Source organism: Crocodylus porosus, unplaced genomic scaffold (genome assembly GCF_001723895.1).
Source record: "Crocodylus porosus isolate Cpor-Errol unplaced genomic scaffold, CroPor_comp1, whole genome shotgun sequence".
NCBI classification, from domain to species: Eukaryota; Metazoa; Chordata; order Crocodylia; family Crocodylidae; genus Crocodylus; species Crocodylus porosus.
In genome coordinates, this window is record NW_017728917.1 from 16,803,422 (window position 1) to 16,825,046 (window position 21,625).

Consider the following 21,625-nt stretch of genomic DNA (forward strand, 5'->3'; position numbering starts at 1 on the left):
AGGTAAGACTAACTGGCCTATAGTTTCCTGGGTCCTCCTTCCTCCCTTTTTTGAAGATGGGAATCACGCTGGCCCTCTTCCAGCCCTCTGGCACCACAGCAGAGTACCACGAGTGCTTGTAGCAGCACCCCAGCTAATTCCCTCAGTGCTCTGGGGTGGAGATTGTTCGGACCAGCTGATTTGAATACATCCAGTCCCTCCAGAAGTTCCCTGACTAGGTCCTCACTGACCCTTGGCCTGGGTGCACCTCCGCTGGGGTCTAAGGGGGTCCCGGTGGGGGCGTTGATCTGGTCCCTGCTCAGGAAAAGGAGGCAAAGAAGTCGTTAAATAGGTTAGCTTTGTCATCTGGTGTGGCGACCAGATTTCCTATCATGTCTTGCAGGGGCCCCACATAACCCGGTACCTTCTTTTTGCCCCCTGTGTATTTAAAAAAGGACTTCTTGTTGTCCTTGATCTGGGAAGCTAGTCCCAGTCCCATCTCTGCCTTGGCCTTCCTGACGGCCCCCCTGCAGGAAAGGGCCCAAATGAAGACTCTGGTTCTAAACACCTCTTCCACCTAGAGGTGCTTAGTAGCGTTAGATCCCACCTCTCATTCAGCAACAACCTGATGTCCCTATTTGAGGGGTTCAAAAACTGAATCTAGGCCCAATTTTTTGTGGGTTAAGTCTGTGTTAGTGCACCAGATTCATAATTGGCTTTCCTTGATTACCAAGCTAAAAAGCTCACCTTGAAGGAGCTGTCCTGCCGTGGGTATTCCATACAGTTCCTGCACCCTGCTTGGAATGAATGAGTGAAGAGCAAAAGGAATTTTTCAACCTATTGCACCAGGTGAAACTGGGCAGTTTGTTTCAATCAGGCTTATACTATGGAACATAAATACCAAACAGCACTTCAAGTCTCAACCCTGGCACAGGCAGCAGGAAGCCAGACTGAAGTCTGGAGTGTGAGGGAGGGCTGGGAGTACAGCTTTGCAACACAGATGGCATTTGCCATTCTTTGTCTCCAGATTTCCCCTCTCCTGCAGCCTTCCATCGCCAGCTCCCCACCCTGTCCCTCAGCTGTCAATAAAGGGATTGTTGATATGGGATAGTGTCCTGGCAATGAGGTTGATTTAAAAAGTGGGATTTACTGGACTGTAGAAGCTAAATGCAAAAATAAATCTTATTGATTGTGCTGTGTGTAGATAAAACTCAGTTCAATCGGAGGTTTAAGGTCTTATTTATAGAAGCTGGATGTTTGCAAATTAATAATCTTGCCTTCTCCTATGGAGGGGGACAGTTCTACTGCTGCATTTATCTGGGCCCCAGAGATAAGCTACTTGCACAGGGAACCTTATCACTCTGACATTTTCATTTTCTAGGTTGTTGGCTCTCAGGCCAGAATCTTATATTCTGATCAGAAGGGTCGTGTGTCTATAGCAGTGGCTATTAATCAAGCTATTGCTGAAGGAAGGATTAAGGTATGGCTTTTTCCCCTCAATACAGTTTGGTAATTGTGTTTTAACATGAGGGTAGAATGGGAAAAGCAAAAAGACTCAACTAATGTTAATAAAAATGCAGATCCAAAATTCTGTTGTCCAAGGTAGAGGCAAACTCTGCTCCCTTGTGATGTCAGAACACACCCATTGACATCCATGAAGATGAACTGATATAAGGAGAGTTGGATCAGCCTGATCTGCTTCGCCAGTCCTGATCTCATCAGGGTGGATCAGTTTGATCTGCTTAAATACTCTTCCCCTTAGCATCTGCTCTCCCCTGTGAGAGTTAGGATACTGGGCTTGGTGGACCCATGGCTTGACCCAGTTTGGCATCTCTTGTGTTATTCAGGTTGGGCTTAGCTGGCACATATATATGAGAGACTCTCCCAGCATGCTAAAACTATGCAGAAGACAAATGCTTGGTTGAACTGAATGAATACATGCATCCATGTTATTCTCATGAGTATTTAAATGATACACATTGTGGCATTTGTTTTCCTGTATTCTGGTGTGACAGGCTTGCGTGTGCACACTTTTGTGTGCAAGAGTAAGATAAACCAGGTCATGTACTTATAATAGATCTGAGCCTCAAGCGTCAGATCTCCAGCTCAATTTCCAACCCCCCACATCCACCCAGCAAGGCAGCTGCTCAGATTTATTCCTTTCATTCAAACCTGTTATCTGGTTTTGCTGTTCAGAGAATCAGAAGGCCTGATTCCTCTTTCACAGGGGCAGGTTTTCCACTAGAACTACTCTGGATTCCTGTTTCTGTCAGTGCATCAGAATTGGGCCGAAACATGTTAAATCATTCACCCCCTTTCCACTGTCAGAGCTGTATTATTATCTTTATAAAGAATCAATTTCACGTGATGTGATTGTCAACTGAGGAATGTCTGGGTTGTGTTACTGAGAAAATGTTTATTAAAAAAGTCCACATAATTCCCATCTTCTTGGGATTCAAACTGAATGTCATTGCAAGCCAGTCTTAAAAAATGAGCCCGACCAGACAGAGCTAACCCTCAGCGCTATGAATGACAAGGTCCGGCTCCCACACTTTTCAGATGCTGTTCTGTCTCTTTTTCATCCGTTTGGAGTCTCGCTTCCCCCTCTTCAGCCACTTGGGAAAGCGAGAAGCAAAGGTCCTTTCCAAGCTATTCGAAGCAGAGTGAGCAGATTGACTCTGGATCAGAGGTGTCAAACTCACCTGTGCTTCCAGGCTGGACCTGAACTGCAGGGCTTTCCTGGGCTGGGTGTGAATGGCAACAAACTTCCCAGGTCAAAACTGGGCTCAGTAGTGCCAGTATGGGGGTTAACATAGCCATGGGCAGATCTAGGATTTTGGAAAAAGTGGTTCAGATGGTGCAGCATGTCATATAACAACAGAAATTTGTTTCTGTGATTAAATGGAAACTGGAAGCATTATTAATATGCTGGGGTTCTAGCACTGTATTGCTCAGTTTAAGATAAAAGCAAAAACAAATATAAATGTATTAAAGTGTGCACTGATTTACTAGATTATATAGTCAATCCATAAAAAACACAATAAGCCAGGCAAAAATAGTCAAAAGATATTGTTTCATTAGTCCTGTACTCATTATATGAAATGTACATTTCTTGTTCAGATTTGTAAAAAAAAAAATCTTGCCTTCTTGAGTGCTTTCATCATGCCTCCAGTACTTTGCTGTCAGTCATTTCTATGCCTGAGTTAAGGTTTTTAGCTAGAGCTAACAACAGTCTGCAGGGCTGTCAAACACAAGTGAAACATTACTGGCAAAGTCTAACAAAGCAAAATTGTAGAAGAAAGTGTAGTCTGAATAGTGGAACATTAAGACCATTAAAAAGGAGAAATTGTCATTAACACCTGTAGAGTAGATTATAGTGAGCTGTGAAGTTAAGTGACTCCTTCACTGCTGCCTGAATAGAAATGCCACTGCCACTGCTAGAAAGTTTGTTTTAAAGACCCAAAGTGAGGTACAATTGCATCATGCCCCACCTCCCCCCAGGCTCTGCCCCTGAGTACAGTCTTTGCTCATCCACTGACAAATATGTGCACTGGGGCTCTAGGCCCTAGTTTTTCGCAGCAGGACCCACCCCTGCTTGCACCACCCCAAATTTCCAGCCCCTCTCAGAGCCCTGCAGGCTGAATGAAACAGCAATATGGGCTGGATTTGACCTGTGAGGCATGTGTTTGACACCCCAGCTCTAAATGATTCTAAGAAAATGGAGCTACTTTGGGGTAAAGCATGTGCAAATAAAAGGAAATCCAGGCCTTTTCAGCTAATGGAGGTATGTGCAGGTCAGAAAACGACTTGCTTTAGCTGTCCATGATTATTAATATTCAGTGTTCCCTTATCCCTCGTTTTTTATTGTCACCTCTTTGAATGGGTTGGATCTTTTCTGATGGAATAGTTTTCTGTCAGAAAAATGCCAGTCCTCATAACTTGAAGCAAACCATGGGAACATGGCCATTTGGATGAAATTCTGATGGAAACCAGCCAGATTTCTGACAGAGCACAGGTTACCAGGAGGGCTCCCATTAGGATGCCTACTAGTTTGTCCTCTTTCCAGGGTTTTCAGGATCTGACTGTCTCAGAGCTGGAGTTCCCGGGACTTCCAGGTTCCCCTGGCAGGTGTACTGGTGGTGCCTCAAGTAACTCAGGAGACTCAGAAAGTTTGGAAAGGGCTACCTAAAATGTTACTTTGACACTAAGCAAGATTTTTTGTTTTGTTCTGTTTTGTGGGAAAAGACAAAATTTCAGTTTTATTCTGTTTCATTTGGTTATGCTAAGACTGACAAAGTTACAATGTTAAACTGTAGAGAGGAATGTATTTAAAAATCTATTTAAAGCCTCAGATTTCAAATTAATTTAACATTTTCAAAAATATTCCTAATTCTTGAAAAAATCCCTTACAAAAGACTGTATTTGCTTTTGTTGTTCAGAAGCAGAGATATTTTTGAATGAAGACTACCTTAGAATGTAAAAGTCTGAAATTTTAGAGAAAAATCAATTTTCATAAAATAATTGTATTTCTTTCCTTTTCCTTTTCTTTTTTCCCTGTGACAATAGCAATTTCAGGGATTTAAGAAAAAAAATCCTTGTCATTTTTTGGTTTTGAAATGATGGTGATTTTCACACAAGTTAGGGTTTCTTACCAGTTATAAGAATAATAACAGAAAGAGAAGGAAATCAAGAAGGTAAAATTATAGAGAAAAGTTATTTTCAGATGAGATTTGAAAAGAGAGACAAAACAATGAGGTGGAGGTAAAATCAGTGGAAAACATTCTTTGACTGACAGATCTGACAGCCCATGTAGGACTCCACTTCCTTGTCCTTGGCTTTTGCAGGCACCTGTTGTCCTTAGTCGAGATCACCATGATGTGAGTGGGACCGACAGTCCTTACAGAGAGACGTCAAACATTTATGATGGATCGGCCTTTTGTGCAGGTTAGCAGAGCAGCACAGACTTGTTTGTCCGGACAAAGAAATTGCTTAAAAAGATAGATGCCTTGAATAGGACTTTTTAAAAAATAAATGGTTTTGTTTAACTCTTTACTTCCAATTAATCAGATTCCCTGTTAACTTGACACTAGGATTTTATGATTAGTTATGATACAGAAATGGGCTCTTGATAACATTTATCCATCTGGAGCAACACTGCAGATTCAGAGGAGATCCAGGGTGGAAACCGGTGTTGCCTTTCATCACCTTTGTGCTATCCCAAAATTTTTTATGGTGGCACAAAGAGTAAGCCAACAGATAACTATGCCCCTTGTTGCACCATCTGTGGCCAAAATTTGTTGCTGCAATAAAGATTATATTCATTTGTGCCACTGTTTAGTAGTAGACATCTATTTCCTTTGTGGCAGAAGAGCACAAGCAGCCCAGAGCTGCCCACACTCTCCAGCTGTCCTGAGCAGGTGCTCCAGGGGATTGAGGGGTGCAATCCTGCACATCCTGGGAATTTCCATACAGGATTGGGCCCCTTAAGACCCTGGAGCACCTGCTCATCTTTCTCCTCATACACATCCCTGATCCACTTCATTTGGCAATGTCTAATTCTAGCCTTAAATATAGATCTAGTATAATTCAAGTATAATTCAATAATAGATCCAGTATAATTCAAGAACAGCATGTGTCCCACTGGATGATATATTGTATGCAATGCACCTGTATAAACGAAAGGCATGATCTCAGTTGAGTTACAGAAGTATTAACTGGTTAAACGTGATCAAAATCACATCCTGTATGTATGAAAGTGCTCTATACAGAACTGGTAGATACAGCACTAAGCACTCAAAAACAGAGGCAGTAAGAATCAGTGAGTACTTTGAAAAATGTTAACATGAATCTCTCTATGCCTCAGTTTCCCATCCATATAATGGACATAAATCATAACAACGTGTATATCCCCGTGGTGTTGCCAGGTATCACTTATTGCGGTTTGTGAAGTACTATTAGCAGACTTCCAGATCTTAAAAAAAATACTTTTATTATAAGAGGGAAATCCAGCAGTTCATATGGTGGGCAAATCCTGGCTTATTTTAAAAAATGGAAGTGATTTCTACTATTTTCCTTTAACCTTTCTTGAATTGTATGAAAAACAGGGCCCTTCTCTAGATCCCCTGAATGTAAGGGGAATCCTTTCCCTGATTTCAGTGGTCTGTAAATCAAACCCTAAAGATGCTCCTAAAGATGAGTTTCTGGAGAGAGGATGGAGAAATTTTAGGGCTCCTTATTTGCTGTTTTCTTTTTAACCAATTCCAGTATTGCAAGCGCAGAGCTCTCCTGTTTTAATTCGACCACTTGCAGCACATTAGATTGTTCCAAAACTTTAGCTCATCTGTTGTAGCTTTGCATAAAGTGCTGTTACTTGATCTTTAGAAAATGGGTCATCTCTGTCCAGGCAGAGGTTGTGGAGGAAAGTGCATTGTGGCACAGACATTTGTTCAATTAGTCACCTTTTCCAAAGCAGAGGTCTTGCTATTTATTACAGCATTAATCCACCTGCCACACATCCCTCTAACCTTGACACTTCTGAAACAAATGGCTGAGAAGGAGAAGGAAGATTTTACATTTTTAGTATGTACACTTTTATTGCCTCTATCCTCATTGCCACCTGATAGAGTTATAATTATGTTAACTGGGCTATTAAAGTGACATAATGCCAGACAAAATGATGCCATAATGAGAGCTTTTTTGACAGGGTTTTAACATGGATCAGTGGCATCATAAGTTGGCTTTTATATGAAAATGCAGTATTTGCCACACTTCAAATGTAATTCTGCAGATGTGTTTATCTGTTTCTGTAGGTTCTGTTTTTGCTTGTAAATCCTTAGCAAATGACTTAAAACCTTGAGTAAGGTTGGCTGCAGGGCCTAATCCATTACCTTCTGCTGCATGCGATTTTTCCCACTTGAACCCAGTTCATGTGCACTTTTATGGTCTGAAGATTGTGCACACGGTTAAGAGTTCAGAAGTATGCAGCATGCAAGTGTTGGTACCCCCAGTTGGACAGATAAATGTACATCTGTGTGCATGCAATAGTTATGTGCATTTCAGTGGAGGTCCTGCAGAGACAATCAGGCTCCCGGATTTATATTTTTTGTTTGTTCTTGCTCCTTTTAAACAGCTGGAGTAAATTCTGCGGTTTGGAAGTGTTCAGGGTAAAATTCAGTCCTGTGCAGAGTCAAGGCAAACCTGATTGCATTACTTAAGTCCCATGTATGACCTTGTAACAAATTTGATGTGATGTCAAGGGCTACATTTTATTCTAAGGCCACATCTATGCGGTAAATGTACCATTCCCAGCAGCAGTGCTCTTTAGCAACCTTGGAAGAGTTGTGGCAGAGCACCGTGGTTGGCAAAGGATTCCAGGGGTCAGCCTGCCAGCCTGGGGCTGCTCCAACTCGGCTCAATCTGCTATGGAGGGACTGACTATAGGACGCTTGTGCCCCCAGATAGCTGCAGTCAGCATCTACACATGTGTTGCAATGGAGTAAATAGGTCCACCATAGCATAGTATTTGTGTTGGGCAGTACTATCTTATGGCAGAGTAAATTAGTTTATGCCAGCCTAATAGCACTGCACGTGTAGATGCTGATGCTTTACTGCAGAGCTAATTAGTCAGCTCTGCAGTAAATATCTCATGTAGATGTGCCCACTAAGAATTATATTACATCATCTTTTTACTGTGAAAAGTAGTCCATCTATGCAGTCTTATCCATCCTAATGAATGCTTACCTCTTTTGCTCTTAGTTTTTCAGTTGTCCTTGGGCAGGTCTCTCATTTAAAATCTCCAATTTACATGTGTATAGATGGTATCAGAATCGCAAGAGGTCAAAGCATCTTGTGAGGTTGGCACGTGCTTCCTTTGTAGAAAGACAGGGGATAGTAAAAAAAATCTCTCTTCCCCTTGCTGTCCCCAACAATGTCATTATTATATAAGACACAGGAATAAAGATGGTTTTGCTACTGACTGAGGAAAAAAAGCAGAGATATAATTACAGGCATTACATAGACCAAATAACACATTTCAGCACTGCAATAACTCATCTCCTTTCTTCCTAGATATGGCAGTACAGAATTTTGTGGGAGATGCCTTTAGAGGAGCCACATGGGTTGCCTTACACAATGGTGGTGGAGTTGGCTGGTAAGGAGAACTTGGCTCTATCTGAAGGGAAAATAAAGCCTATCCAGTTAATATTGGTGTATGTGAGGGAAGAAAATTCAGTCGGCACAATGGCAGCAGTAAAAGGCTGTGACTATGGGAAGGATGGAGCTAAATGTAGACAGGGAAGGCTCAAAGGGTATCTTATAGGTTGAAGAACGGTGTTGTATAAGTTGTTGGGCTTTATTAATTACTGTCTATAGATTAAGAAAAAGTGTTTTAGACATTGGCTGTGGCACTATTTGGGAAACTAAATTAGTCAGGCAAGGACAAACCATGTTAGTCTGTTTGAACAGACCCCACTTCCAGCGTTGTCCTCACACAAGCACAATCAGAGTGTCAGTGGATGGATTGTGTTTAGGTTTTCCCCGAAGCTACATTTAAATCAGTGACCTTAGGACCCCAATATAACATGCCCATGTGTTGAAGTGCAGCAAGGGGTTATTGATACAAAACAGCTCAGGTGCCTATAAACTCCCCCTGCCCTTCCTTGAATTCTTCCCATGCTTGTGCCTGCCAGCATAAAAGGTAGAAGCAGTGAAAGCATTTCTTTAAACAACAGGACCCTTCTTCACATTAAATTTGAACTAGCTGGCATTTTTAATGTGAGGAGCAGGAAAAAGTGATTGTCCTAAGGGAAGAGGAAGATGCACAATGGTAGAAGTATTTAACTCTCAGAGATCAGATTCTGATCCTAGATATAAGAGTGGAAGCCCAGAGTAACTACTTAAAGTGTTGACCCTGAATCAACATTTTTCTAAGATTTTGATTCTGTCCACAGTGTTTTTCATCATGTTATCTATTTGCCTCAGGTAGAAAGGCCTAAATAGATAAAAGAAGACTAATCAAATATTTGGAGGGAAAGGTATTTATTTCACTGTTTAGTGTACTAAAGATGATTCAGTATACTTGCTTCTCATACTTCTACTTCAAGAAAAGAAAAAGGAAGGGCAAAATGATAAGGACTATTGATTTTTCACTTTTCAGGGTATTAGGAAGAGATCTTTCCACCCACCTGTGCAAAAATGATTCTTCTAGAATGGTTAGTTACATATCTGCTGAAGATGCAAAAGATGGATTAAACAGGGCCAGACCACATCACGGCTCTTCAACCTGGGTCTTGATATAGTAGACAGCTTAAGCTTGGTAGAATTCCTGTTGATTTCAGTGGAAATACTTAAAGTTGAGTACATGCTTTGCTGGATGGGCCCTACTTACTGCAAAGATGCGTCCTGCCTAACTATTTAGAGAAAGATTGTGTCATTATGATATGGCATTTTTTACAGCTTTTACAGTACACTTAGGGGCTTTCAATTATACCATTGCACATTAGTAAAAATTTGTTCTCCTTTTTCTGTCCTGCATGTAATAAAGTTCTTTTTGACTTACTCCTCAAAGCAGTTCTAGGGCTACATCTGCTACTATTTGTTCTTCATTTTCTTGTGTGGCTACTCCCATCCTACTGTATAACTTGGGAACAGCTGGTTGTTAACAGGGTGAAAGAACTGTTAAATGCTATAAAGAATCCTTGTTTCTATAGCTTTTCTGAAATACTTCAGAAGGAGCAAACCAGAATTGAAGAATTTGCAAGTAGACATTATCCAGAGATATCCTGACTACAACGTGGCCCTGTTAATTGGATCCAAAATGTTTTCCTGTCCTGGTCAGATGGATCATTCTTTCCTCTTTATTCTGACTCCAGGGATTTCAGTGGAGTTACCGACGACTGCAGTGAAAGGAATGTCTACACTTCAGGCAGACAGGGTTCTTTGGGTAAATCTGATTGCTTTTATTAGACCAATTCAATAGTTGGAAAAATTGTTCTTTGGAAGCTTTTAGGCACAAATACCCTTCTTCAGGCAGAAGGAGAGTTTGCAGTTGTATTGACTCTCCCTTTGCCTGAAGAAGGGTGTTTGTGCCCAAAAGCTTTTTTTGTGCCCAAGGAACAATTTTTCCAAATATTGAATATGTCTAATTAAAGATATCACATCTACCCAAAGAACCTTGTCTGCCTATATCCTTAGACCAACATGGCTACAATCTACACTTCAGGCACATTCTTCGCAGGAGCTCTGGGCTGCTGCAGCTAGACTGTTATGGGTGCCTGAGCTAATTTAAAGCTCATTCAGGTATCTCTACTCTATGCTGTGGTCACTTTTATGGATGCAGTATTAATCCACCCTACATGAAACTAGTCGGGCCCATAGGCAGAGGAAATAGTCAGATACTGAGGGTAAAATCGTAGTTCTGTTGAAACTAATGGAAAAACTCACATTGCATCCAGGATTTCATCCATAATTCCCATCCATTTAAAAAAGAGATATGCCTGAACCTCTTAACTGCTTTGGTTTTCTCGATCTTAGAGGTTAAAAGTGGAAAAAATTCTAGCTCTAAGTGAATAATTCATAATAGGCCATTTATGTGCTGAATTTAGCCTTATTTGCTCAGGGAATATCCATGAAAAGGCATGACCTCAAACATATTTCAGTCTATAGCAGTGATTCGTGATGTGAGATCCTTTACGTATGTCATATAATATTAGCACTGTTAGTATGCAAACAAGATAAACTCAGGGCTTCAAGTGGGAATCAAACTTTCTGACCTGTCGTGGTTCTTCTGAGGTCTTTGCAGAAGCAGAATTGCTCTTTTTTTCAGTACTCAAAAAATGAGTGAAAGCTAAGAGCTGGCATTTTCCAAGGAATGCCTTGAATCTAAAAAGGTTGAAAATGTCTCTGCCCTGACTTGTGCCTCATTTTAGACTTTCTCACATGTATTTGTTATTCAAAGGTATGCGATTAATATCTGTAAGAATTGTTGATTCAATGTATTGATGATAAATAGTCAAAATAAAAGCTGTAGACCCAATCATCTCTTCAAGGCCAGGGCAGAACAGTTGCCTATTGTATCTTTTTAGATTTTTGATCAGTCTAGAAAAATATATTAAGTGGGGAAACTTCCATTACTTCTTTTGGAAAACTCGCATGGGTTGAGTTGTAAAGTCAGTTACTGTATATAAATCTGATGGATACACTTAAGTGGAGCGGAATGGGTAGTACAGAGAAAGTACTTGCAATATGTACCAAAAATAAGCAAGTGGAAAATCAGAATATATCTGAGCTATATCAGAATATATCTGAGAATATATCTACCAGATGCCATGTATCATTTGGTCCAGTACTTGATGGGCTAAATCTTGCTCACCTAAGCCATATTGGGTAGTCCTGGACTTATGTGATGAAACAGTCTGGCTTCAGTATAGAAGGCTGAGACTGAAAACTGTCCATCTCTGCCCAAGCTTATTAAGCTACCGTGCTGAGGCTCAGATGTTGTAACAATGAAATATCACTAGATGTTGCCATCTGGAGAGCCTTCTCAAAGCTCATGACACTACAGGTGGCTTTGTTCCATTTAACTAATCATAGATAACATCCAAGCTAGTTAAAACCATATCCTCCTTTGCTCCTCTATTGCTTCTTGGGAGAAAGGGAAGGATAATTTGAAGATTTTCTAAAAATTAAAAAGCCAAAAGACCACTGCAGAGGCAAGTCAGCTGGCCTTGCAACAGAGATGTCTCCTTATGCATGGAGAAGATCTTCTCTATCTCAATGTAGATTTTTTTTTGTTCATATAATTTATTTTACACATACACACACACACACACTCAAGCTGACGCTGGAATGTTTCCATTTAGAGAATTAAAAAATGACAATCGCACTGTGTTTGGCAGCCAAACTCATTTGCAGATGTTTCATTTTCAGCTGAATTGTTGACAGATCTGTTGCTTCTTCCTTATGAAGCTAAAAAATGTATTTCATGTGTTTTGATTTATTGAGCTATAACCTTATAATGCAAACAGAAAAGCAAGATTAGTATTTATTTAGCTGGATCTGCATCATATGCAGTGTTGAGGTGGGTTCAGATGTGGCTTGACCGTAGCTACCACAACTGAATGCCATTTGTTTCTCTAAGCCTGTTTATTTACATGAGAATATGCATTAGCACAAAGCCTGAGTAACCTATAGTAACAAAAAGGCAGTGGTAATTTAAGAATTGAACTACACAGTTGACAGTGTGACATCTTGATTGTGAGAGGGGCCTTGTTTTCTTTGATCACCTTAGAAGGAGACATCTGGAAATTATAGGAGGTAGCGTAGGTCAAAATGTCACACGTTTCTTTAATTACCTGAAAATCTGACCTGATGCTAATGAAGGCAGGGTGCTCCCCTTTAAAAGTGAGAGGTTTTGTCAGAAAATCCACCCTAACAAATCTGACTTGTTTTGAGTTTAATTTATACATTTTTTTAGATAGTGGGCCAAATTATCCATTATTCTGGATTTACAGCTTCTACCAATTTCACATTCACTACTAGTTGCATCTCTGGTGGATTTGACCCAGATGGAAACAAATGGAATTATTTCTTATTTAAATTTGTACGACTGACACCAGAATTTAGTCTGAGGTCCAGGTTCAGAGGCCTATTTCTGGACTTGTATGAATCCTGAACAACTTCATTCCTAAATGAGACCTCTCCTGTCCCTTTTTATTTAAAAAAAGTATATTTAAACAAGTAACCTTCATAAACCTGTTAATTCACAGTAGTGCTAACCTCTGGTACTTGTCTTGCTTAACTTCAAGCCTGGGTGCCTAGTTCTAGAAGACTTCCCTAAAAGATCATATGGCAGACAACACACTGGGCATGATTATTCAGTGCAATACATTACTATATGTACATGACCAGTGCAAATTTGGACTACTAAAGGCATCGTGAAGTTGCGAGATAATTGTAATGGCACCTGTAACATCATATTCAGTTCTGGTCACCTCATTCTGAGAAGAAATTGATTACAGCTATTCAGAAAATAGAATATGCCTTTTTGGGGAATTATAATTTTTTGCGATTTATTTTTAGACTCAGATGAAACCGAAAGATGAAATACTGGAATTCTTCAGTGAATAAAAAATCCTGAAGAAAGTTATTTGGAAATGAGCAAAATACTGACACTAACAAGTGAAACAAAATACTTCATTTTGAAAGGTTGATACTTTTTGCATTTTTAAAATAACAATTCAAAGCAAGATTTCTTTTGAAAGGTTCCCATTAAAAGATCAGAACATTTTTATCAAGTGATAGTTTCCTGTGAAAATGTCAACTTCTCGGAAATCCCTTATCTCTTTAGGAAACTTTTTTCATCAACAAAGTTTGACCACCTGTAGTAATGATAAACTAGAGGGTGTTCAGAGAACAGCAAGAAAAATGATGATGCGGGTAGAGGGATTGATTTGACCAGGAAAGATTAGATTTAAATATGCCTACCTCAGATATATGATAACAAAAGATAACTTGACATATAAATACCTCAAGGGCATAAATAAATATCAAGGAAAAAGAGGAATTATTAAGGATGATACAAGGAAATAAGTAGAAGTAATGAGATTACATTAAAAGTAAGAAAATTTAGACAGACTACTGGCAAATACTTTAGATCTCTACAGGGCAATTACATTGTCTCCCCAGGACTGTTGTGGAAGCTCCATTTCTTGGAACATTTAAAACTAGACCAAGCACTAGAAAATCTAGAGTAAAGAACAATACTGCCCTGGCTAAGGAAGATGGACTGGGGCTTGATTCTTGGCCGCAGTCGAGTAGCATAGCATGCCCATTATGCTCATTCAAGTTACATGGGTGTAATTGAGAGTAGACTATGCCTTTTATCTCATGCATAGATTCACAAAAAAGCCTAACAGACAAGACAAGAGCTTGAATCTGGTGTCAAGCCATGAAAGGCTAGATGCTGAACCTGAATGGGTTTTGATTGAGATTGGAATTTTGCTGGGTGCTTTTATAGTCTTTTTTCCAGGGAAAAAAACCAAAAAAACAGCAAACTGTTTTTTCCCATTTCATTACAACCAAACTGGTGCTTCTGCAAAGACATCCTTTAGCCAATTTCAAGCCACATCCTGAAAATTCAGCTCTGTTGGCTTTGAACATCTATGTACCTAACTTAAAAATAATTTTCTGATTGTGGAATGACAAATGCATGTAATATCAATCATGAATACTTTTTATCTCTTAAACACACTCTTTCTCTTTAGTTTCCAGAGAACAAGTAGTGTACCCCTCTGTCTACTTATCTGTATGGCCCTTTGGTGATGGTCCTGCCTGGAGCGGGGGGATGAACTAGATGACCTCCTGAGGTCCCTTCCAACCCTAATTTTCTATGATTCTGTCACTGAAGTAATGAATGTAGTAAACATGAATGCCTTGATCCATAAGAAATCCAGTCATTTTAATGTTTCAGTTATCAAGGATCTTGAACTTTCTTTAAATATAAGAGGTTTTTTTAAAGCAAATGCTCTACAGATATTGTTGTATTCAGGAGACTTCTAGTAGGCTTAACTTCTGGTACTGCCACATGAGTCATATATGGGCTTCATGGCTAAGCAGTGTGGGAAAGTACAGCATGGGCTTCTTATCCTATTCCAGACTAAGACTTTGGCTTCCTGAACTGCTAGTTTCCCATCTTTTAAATATAAAAAGGCATTGATTGTGTCCTTTGTCCCATTACAACAATATTTTCCAGGCCTAATATAGATTTTCCCTTTTCTCCATCAAACTGAGGAGGGAGTTTATTGGATAGATTTGGATTAGCTATTCTTCTTGAATATATAAATATTTGTATTTTTAAGGGGTGAAGTGATAAATGGAGGATTTGGCCTTGTTCTGGATGGATCTTCAGAGGCTGAGAAGCGAGCTAAGATGATGCTCAGCTGGGATGTTTCCAACGGAGTAAGCAAAATTTCCTTTATGAATTTATTTTAAATGCAGCTTTTCTGCTTCATAATATGAAGTGCTTGGTGTCCCAGGAGCAGGCAGACACAGCTAAGTGTGCAGTAAGAAAATTCTTGTCAGCTTTTCTGTTAAGTACTGGTTATGGGCTTGATCCAAAACCTGCTGAAATCAAGCGAGTCTTTCTATCCACTTCAGTGGGCCTTTGATCATGCTGAAAAGAGAGGCCCAATAAATCAAGGCACTTGGGGATCTTATTTAGCCTGGAGTACCAGCAATTGCTCTTGCACTCAAAAAGCATAAAGTGCCTAAACATGGACCATGTTTGTCAAGGAGTGTTTTGCCTTCGTTAACTGCGGAAAGAGGAGTAAGCCCAAGCTACCGTTAAAATTGGCATCTGCTGCCACAAATATGTAATAGGGTTTATACCTTTCAAATGTTGTAGACCCTTCAATCCAGATGTTACTATTAAGCTTCTGTGAGTGCATCTGCACATGTGCTTTACTGCGGAGTTGACTAATTCGTTCTGCGATAAAGTGTCACTGTCTACATGTGCAGCAGTATTAGGCCACAGTAAACTAATTAACTCTGCTGTAGGATAGTACTGCCTGACACAAGTACTATCCTATAATGGAGTTTAGTTCATCACAATGTATGTGTAGCTGGTGACTAGGGCTGGCTGGGGCACGAGGATGCTACAGTGCCTGCTGGCTAGCCCCATACCTCGTGCCCTAGCCAGCCCCTCCACAGCATGTTGAGCTTGATTGGAGCAGCTCCAGGCTGGCAGGCTGACCTCCTGGACCCTCTGACAGCTGGGGCTGTGCCACCCCAGCTCAATGTGCTGCACTCCCGGGCACACATGGTGTGTGTAAATGCTGTGCCCATGAAAAAATAAACTCCTTTTCAAATTGCACCAGAATTTATTCAAGCACACTAATTTCACATGTAGATACACCCTGTGAGATGCAACAGAGATCACATTATTTATGTTGACCTGCATCACAAAATACTGGTTTGTATGGGAATCTGAATTGCCACAGACTGCAAGCTAGGGCTGAGACTCCCTGGCTTGGGGGAGTGTTACCCAGGCTAATACACTGTATGTCCTTGTCTTCCTTTATTGCATAGACCATATTTATGACTCTGCTCCTGCCTCAGAGTCAAAGTTTCTGTTAATTTAGATCAAGCAGATGTGGCTTGTGTTTTTTAGATCCAGAGGTCCTTGTTCAAACCCTGCAGACAAATCAGCTACAGGGTGTAATTATATGCAGCATGATTATAAAGGTCAAAACTCATGGATCTTCAAGAAGACTTGTCCTGCTCACAATGATTTGATGTCTCATGCAGACCTATGCTATTTCTTCCCAGTTTGGATATGGTCTGGTTTCTTTTCCTTTTCATAAGAATTTGGCAATTTATGTTGCCTTCCATTAGGACTGAAACTACTTTATCTCCAGAGAGGTTGGGACCTCCCTCCCTCTGTCCCACCCTCCTCTCCCCACTCCCCCCCCCAAAAAAAAGGGAAAGAAAAAAGAAGTGGGAAGAATTATTCATATTTATTCCCTGTACTAGATATAACAGAAGACCTAGGTAAATTATCAGGGAAGAGGGAGGAAGAATAAATGAATTTCTAGGCTTGTGTCTTGGAGGCAGACCCTTAACAAGCATAATTTCTCTGAGACAGCCTATAAAACAACAGTCTGCAAGTAAAACTTGTGCCACTGTTATTTATTGCAAGGGAAAACACAATTCCTGGTGCACTGTGTTTAAAAATTGTGCCACTGTTATTTATTGCAAGGGAAAACACAATTCCTGGTGCACTGTGTTTAAAAATTGTCTTAAAATGTCACCTATATTACATCCAAGAATGGAGAGGAATTGGACTACACTTTAGAAAATATAGTCCTGGAAATATCATACATGAGTAGCATTGGAAATTAACTAGCGGACTTAATAGATCATTTCCAGCTTTTATTTCTATGATCCTGGAAATGTATTACTCCAATGTTAAGCAGAAGCTCAAATAGTTTGTTAAATTGGGACCTTAAACATTCACTTATTTTAACAGCTTTAAGCTTGAGCAAATACCACAGACACAGATTTGTAACACATAATAAAACAAGCTTTCAAGCCTGTTGAATAGAAGGAAGTATTTATTACCTGAGATCTATACTCACTCTGAGAGTTTTGCCTATTTAAGGTCTGAGTCAGATTCATAGATTTATAGATTGTTAGGGACTGGAAGGGACCTTGTATATCATCCGGTCCAGTCCCCCTGCACTAGGCAGGAAAAGACAACTGGGGTCAAGTGACACCAGCAAGGTGACTGTCCACTCTCCTTTTGAAGATTTCCGGGGTAGGTGACTGCATCACCACTTGGGGGAGTTTATTCCACAGTCTGGACACCCTGACTGTGATGGAGTTTTTTCCTGTAATTGAACCTGAAGAGGCCTTCCAAGACTTTGTATCCATTGCTCCTGGTCTTCCCCAGGGGTGCCCTGGTGAACAGCTGTTCACCGAGTTCTTGATGTACTCTCCTGATGTAGTGGTAAGCTGCTACCAAGTCCCCTCTCAGCCTTCTTTTCTGTAGGCTGAAGAGGCCCAAGTCCCTCCACCTCTCCTAGTCTGGCTTGTCTTGCAAGTCCCTGATCATACGGGTGGCTCTTCTCTAGACCCTCTCAAGTTTTTCCACATCCTTGTTGAAGTGCAGCGCCCAGAACTGGATGCAGTACTCCAGCTGCAGTCTCACCAGTGCAGAGTACACTTCCTTAGTTTTGCATGAGGTGCAATGGTTAATGCATGCCAGTGTGTTGTTTGTCCTGCTGGCCACAGCATTGCACTGCCGTCTCATGTTCATGTGATGTTCGATCGCTACCCCTAGGTCCCTTTTGGTCATGGTGCAAGTCAAATTGTTGCCACCGAGCCTGTAGGTATGTTGGGGATTGTTTGCCCCCAGATGGAGCACCTTACACTTCTGAGTGTTGAACTTCATCTGCTTCCAGTCTGCCCAACTCTCCAACCTGTCCAGGTATGCCTGTATCTGCAACCTATCTTCTGGCATGACCACGCTCCCTCATAACTTGGTGTCAACCACAAACTTGGCAAGCTTTTCACTCCCACATCCAAATAATTGATAAAGATGTTGAAAAGCACCAGTCTAAGCATGGACCCCTGAGGGACACCAATGGCCACTTCTCGCCAGGATGGCACAGATCCATTCATGAGAACTCTTTGGGTCTTACCTTGCAGCCAGTTTTCTACCCACTGAACTGTTGAACAGTTAAGCCCACAATCTTCCAGTTTTTCCATGAGGATATCATGGGATACTATATCAAAAGCCTTTTGGAAGTCTAAGTATATAATGTCAACCTTCTCCCCCATGTCCAGGTCGTGTAAGACCTGTTCATAGAAGGAGATGAGATTGGTAAGACAAGACGTACCCATGATGAAGCCGTGCTGGCTGTCATTCAGAATCTTACCCTCAGCGAGCGTATTGCACATAGATTCTTTGATGAGTTTTTCCAGGATATTCCCTGGGATAGAGGTTAAGCTGATTGGCCTACAGTTGCCCAGGTCCTCCCTCTTCCCCTTCTTGAAGTTGGGCACGATGTTGGCCCTCTTCCAGTCCTCAGGGACATCCCCTGTATGCCATGATTTCTGAAAGAGCTTTGCCAGGGGTTCCGCGATGACCCCAGCCAGCTCCATCAGCACTCTCAGATGGAGTCCATCTGGTCCTGCTGACTTATAAATGTCTAGCTTTTCTAGTTGGTTTTGTACCAGCTCACAGTGGGAAGGCTATTATTCCCACCATACCTCCTGAAATCCTTATCTTGCTTGCCTTTCCCCTTGGTCCGGTGAAATACCAAAGACTGTTGTATAGTCCTCCTTGAGGACTATCCCTAGCTTCTACTGTGTGTACACCTCTTTTTTCTTTTTCAAGAGGACTGCGATGTCACTATTAAGCCAGAAGGGCTTCCCAGGCCTTCTGCTACCTTTCCTCATCATGGGAATGGTTTTCTTTTGTGCTTTGAGGAGTGTGTCCTTGAGGAATGACCACTTTTCATGCACCCCATTTGCCGGACATCCTTGGTCCCCCATTGCCTCCCCTACTAATGCCCTGAGCCAGTTGAAGTCAGTATTTTCGAAGTCCAGGACTTCAATCCTGCTCCTTGTTTTGTCAACCTTGCAGCAAACAATGAACCGGATGAGCTCAAGGTCACTGTCACTCAGGCTACCCTCAATGTTCAAGCTACACACCAAACCATCTCCTTTAGCTAAGATCAAGTCTAGGAGAGTGGTACCTCTGGTTGGCCCTTGCACTTCCTGGGTCAGAAAGAGCTCATTGATTATAGTTAAGAAGCTACATGACTGATCCGACCTAGTCAAGTGTTCCTCCCAATCTATGTCTGGGTAATTGAAGCCGCCCATGACAACCCAGTCCCTTGCACAAACTAGGGCTGCACTCCCAGCGGCTCCAGGTTCAGCCAGGTGGGGAGCGCAGCTGTGGCTCTCCCCATCTTCTGTGGCTGGGCTGCAGGAAGCCGATAACAGCACAAGGGAAGAAAACTGAGCCCCAGCTCAGTTCCCCTCCCCAGTGCTGCAATTGGGCTGGGGAAGGAAACTGAGCCCAATGGTTCAGTTCCCCTCCCCAGCCCTACAATCACGCTGGGGAAGGCAACTTAGCCCAGCTGAGCTGAGTTCCCCCCCAGCGCGACCATTGGGCTGGGGAAACTAACTCAGTCCGGTGATGGTCACACTGGGGAGGGGAACTCAGCTAGGCTGGGCTGAGTTCCTTTCCCCAGCCCGATGCTAGTGCTCAGCTCAGACCGTCCCTTTCCCTGATTGATCCCAGCACTGAGGAGGGGAACTGAGTGATGGGGCTCAGTTCCCTTCCCCAGCTCCCCGATCCCAGGTGGCATCCCTCCCTCAGATGGGGGCCTGCAACCCCAGGAGGACTGGCACAACCTCCGCAGCCCTCCCAGGGTTGGGCCCTTATCTGCCTGCCAGGTGACAGAGGCTATTTCGAGCTTCCCCATTATAGCCTATGGGTGAAACGTCAAAACAGTACTGAAACAGCATCACTGTTTGGATTAAATGAAACGGAACAGCAGTTTCAAATCGAAACAAAATTTGAAATGAAATGCTGTTCTGTCAAAACCTTGAAACGCAAGTGGAACAGTGCCATTTTTCACAGCCCTATTTTGTAATGGGAATCCACCATGGTAGTAGCATTTCTTTTACATCTTTAAGCAGGAGTCAGAGCTAGTATTCTATTTTGGACATACCTGTTCTGTAGGCACTCTTAGCCTTTTGCTTCTAGAGACAATGAGTTGAGTCCTCTGCTATTGGAAATGGATGCATGCAGCTTCTTTGACTTCAGATGAATTTTTCTAGCTGAGACATTTGCCCTTGGTTTTTGCACTTTACCAGAGTTTCAATTTGAAAATATGTGCAGTGATGTCAATCTCCTCCCTTCTCCCATTGTAAATGCAGTGATTGCTCAAAACAACCCTCCGTCTGAAACAGCAGCTGCATTTGGGCTGAGGTGCATTAAGATTTCTTTATGAGGGAGATATGCAAAGCACCTGTTTATAGTGTACCTGGCTCTAACCAGCGCTGTCAGCTTAATTATATTTTATAGGACTCAAATGTATCAAGTTCATCCAAAAGCAATTTGAAAAATATGCTTGGGATGCAGGAGCTAGATGTTACAAAACTAACATCCTACCACAGTAAAATACTAGGAGCTAGATGAGTTTGACAAAGTTGTTGTTATAACATGCATGTTTGTGTGTGCATGTGTGTGTGTGTATATGCACGTACACACACATGTGGGATCAGATGTGTGGGGGGAGGGAGTTGCCATTCTGGCACTTGTTTATTTTAATGCTGCTTTGCTCTGACAGGTAGCCAGACGCTGTTGGTCAGGCAATACTTATGCTTATGAAACCATCTGCCAAGCGATGGATGAAAATGGGAAACTGAAGGTGACTCTCCCACACGTGGTAGATGAAGGCATTTTGGAGCAAGCCCTGCATCATTAACTGCATTTGGAATGCATCATTCTCCTTTCAGACTGATATTGAAGTTGCTCTGTCTGGTAAAATAATAAAAGCACTGCATATGTCTCTTCTGTATGAGCAGTTCTTTTTCTGCATCATTCACAAGGTGGTCTCAAGACTCACGATATTTTGGGACTGATTCAGAACTCACTGAAGATGCAGGCAGTCTTGAGTAGCTCTTCAATATGAAGGGTATGGAATCTGTACCTAACTACATTCAAAATGTCTATTCCTACCTAACCTATCAGAAACTCAGGAGGTTTTTGTGTCTTTGCGGGAAGGGGCAGTTGTTTGACTAGTATGGGATTAGGAACCAGGAATTCATGGCTCCATTCCTGGGTCTGTCAGTGAATCACCTTGGTCATATCACTTTGTGTCTTTTTGTGGGGTAAATTCAGCCCTGCTGTAAACCCATTTAACTCCCATTGCCTTCATTTGGAGTTGTACTAGTTATGGCAAGGCTGCTTTTGGTATTCTGTGCCTCCATTCACCCACATGTAAAGTGGAGATGACAACCCACACTTGTAGTGTTCGTTTGTTGTGAATGTTTGTGCAAGTGCAAGCGAAATTACTGATTCTATTTGGCAGAGGGCTTGCTTTGGGCAAAGTTTGGAGTTTACAATTGTATA

General features: G+C 41.6%; 1 protein-coding gene across 2 annotated transcripts in view; it reads left to right on the forward strand.

The window, feature by feature from the left end:
- UROC1 (urocanate hydratase 1) overlaps positions 1 to 21,067 on the forward strand; it is a 62,053-nt gene extending 40,986 nt beyond the window's left edge. Inside the window, exons 16-20 of one of the 2 annotated variants that reach the window (XM_019536812.1) lie at positions 1,361 to 1,459; positions 4,824 to 4,923; positions 8,047 to 8,128; positions 14,835 to 14,934; positions 20,841 to 21,067. In XM_019536812.1, coding sequence (XP_019392357.1) covers positions 1,361 to 1,459; positions 4,824 to 4,923; positions 8,047 to 8,128; positions 14,835 to 14,934; positions 20,841 to 20,978 — 519 coding nt within the window. In that variant the 3' untranslated portion in view covers positions 20,979 to 21,067. The remainder of the gene's footprint in view (positions 1 to 1,360; positions 1,460 to 4,823; positions 4,924 to 8,046; positions 8,129 to 14,834; positions 14,935 to 20,840) is intronic. The other variant, XM_019536813.1, reaches the window with a different exon arrangement.
- Positions 21,068 to 21,625: the final 558 nt, after the last annotated feature.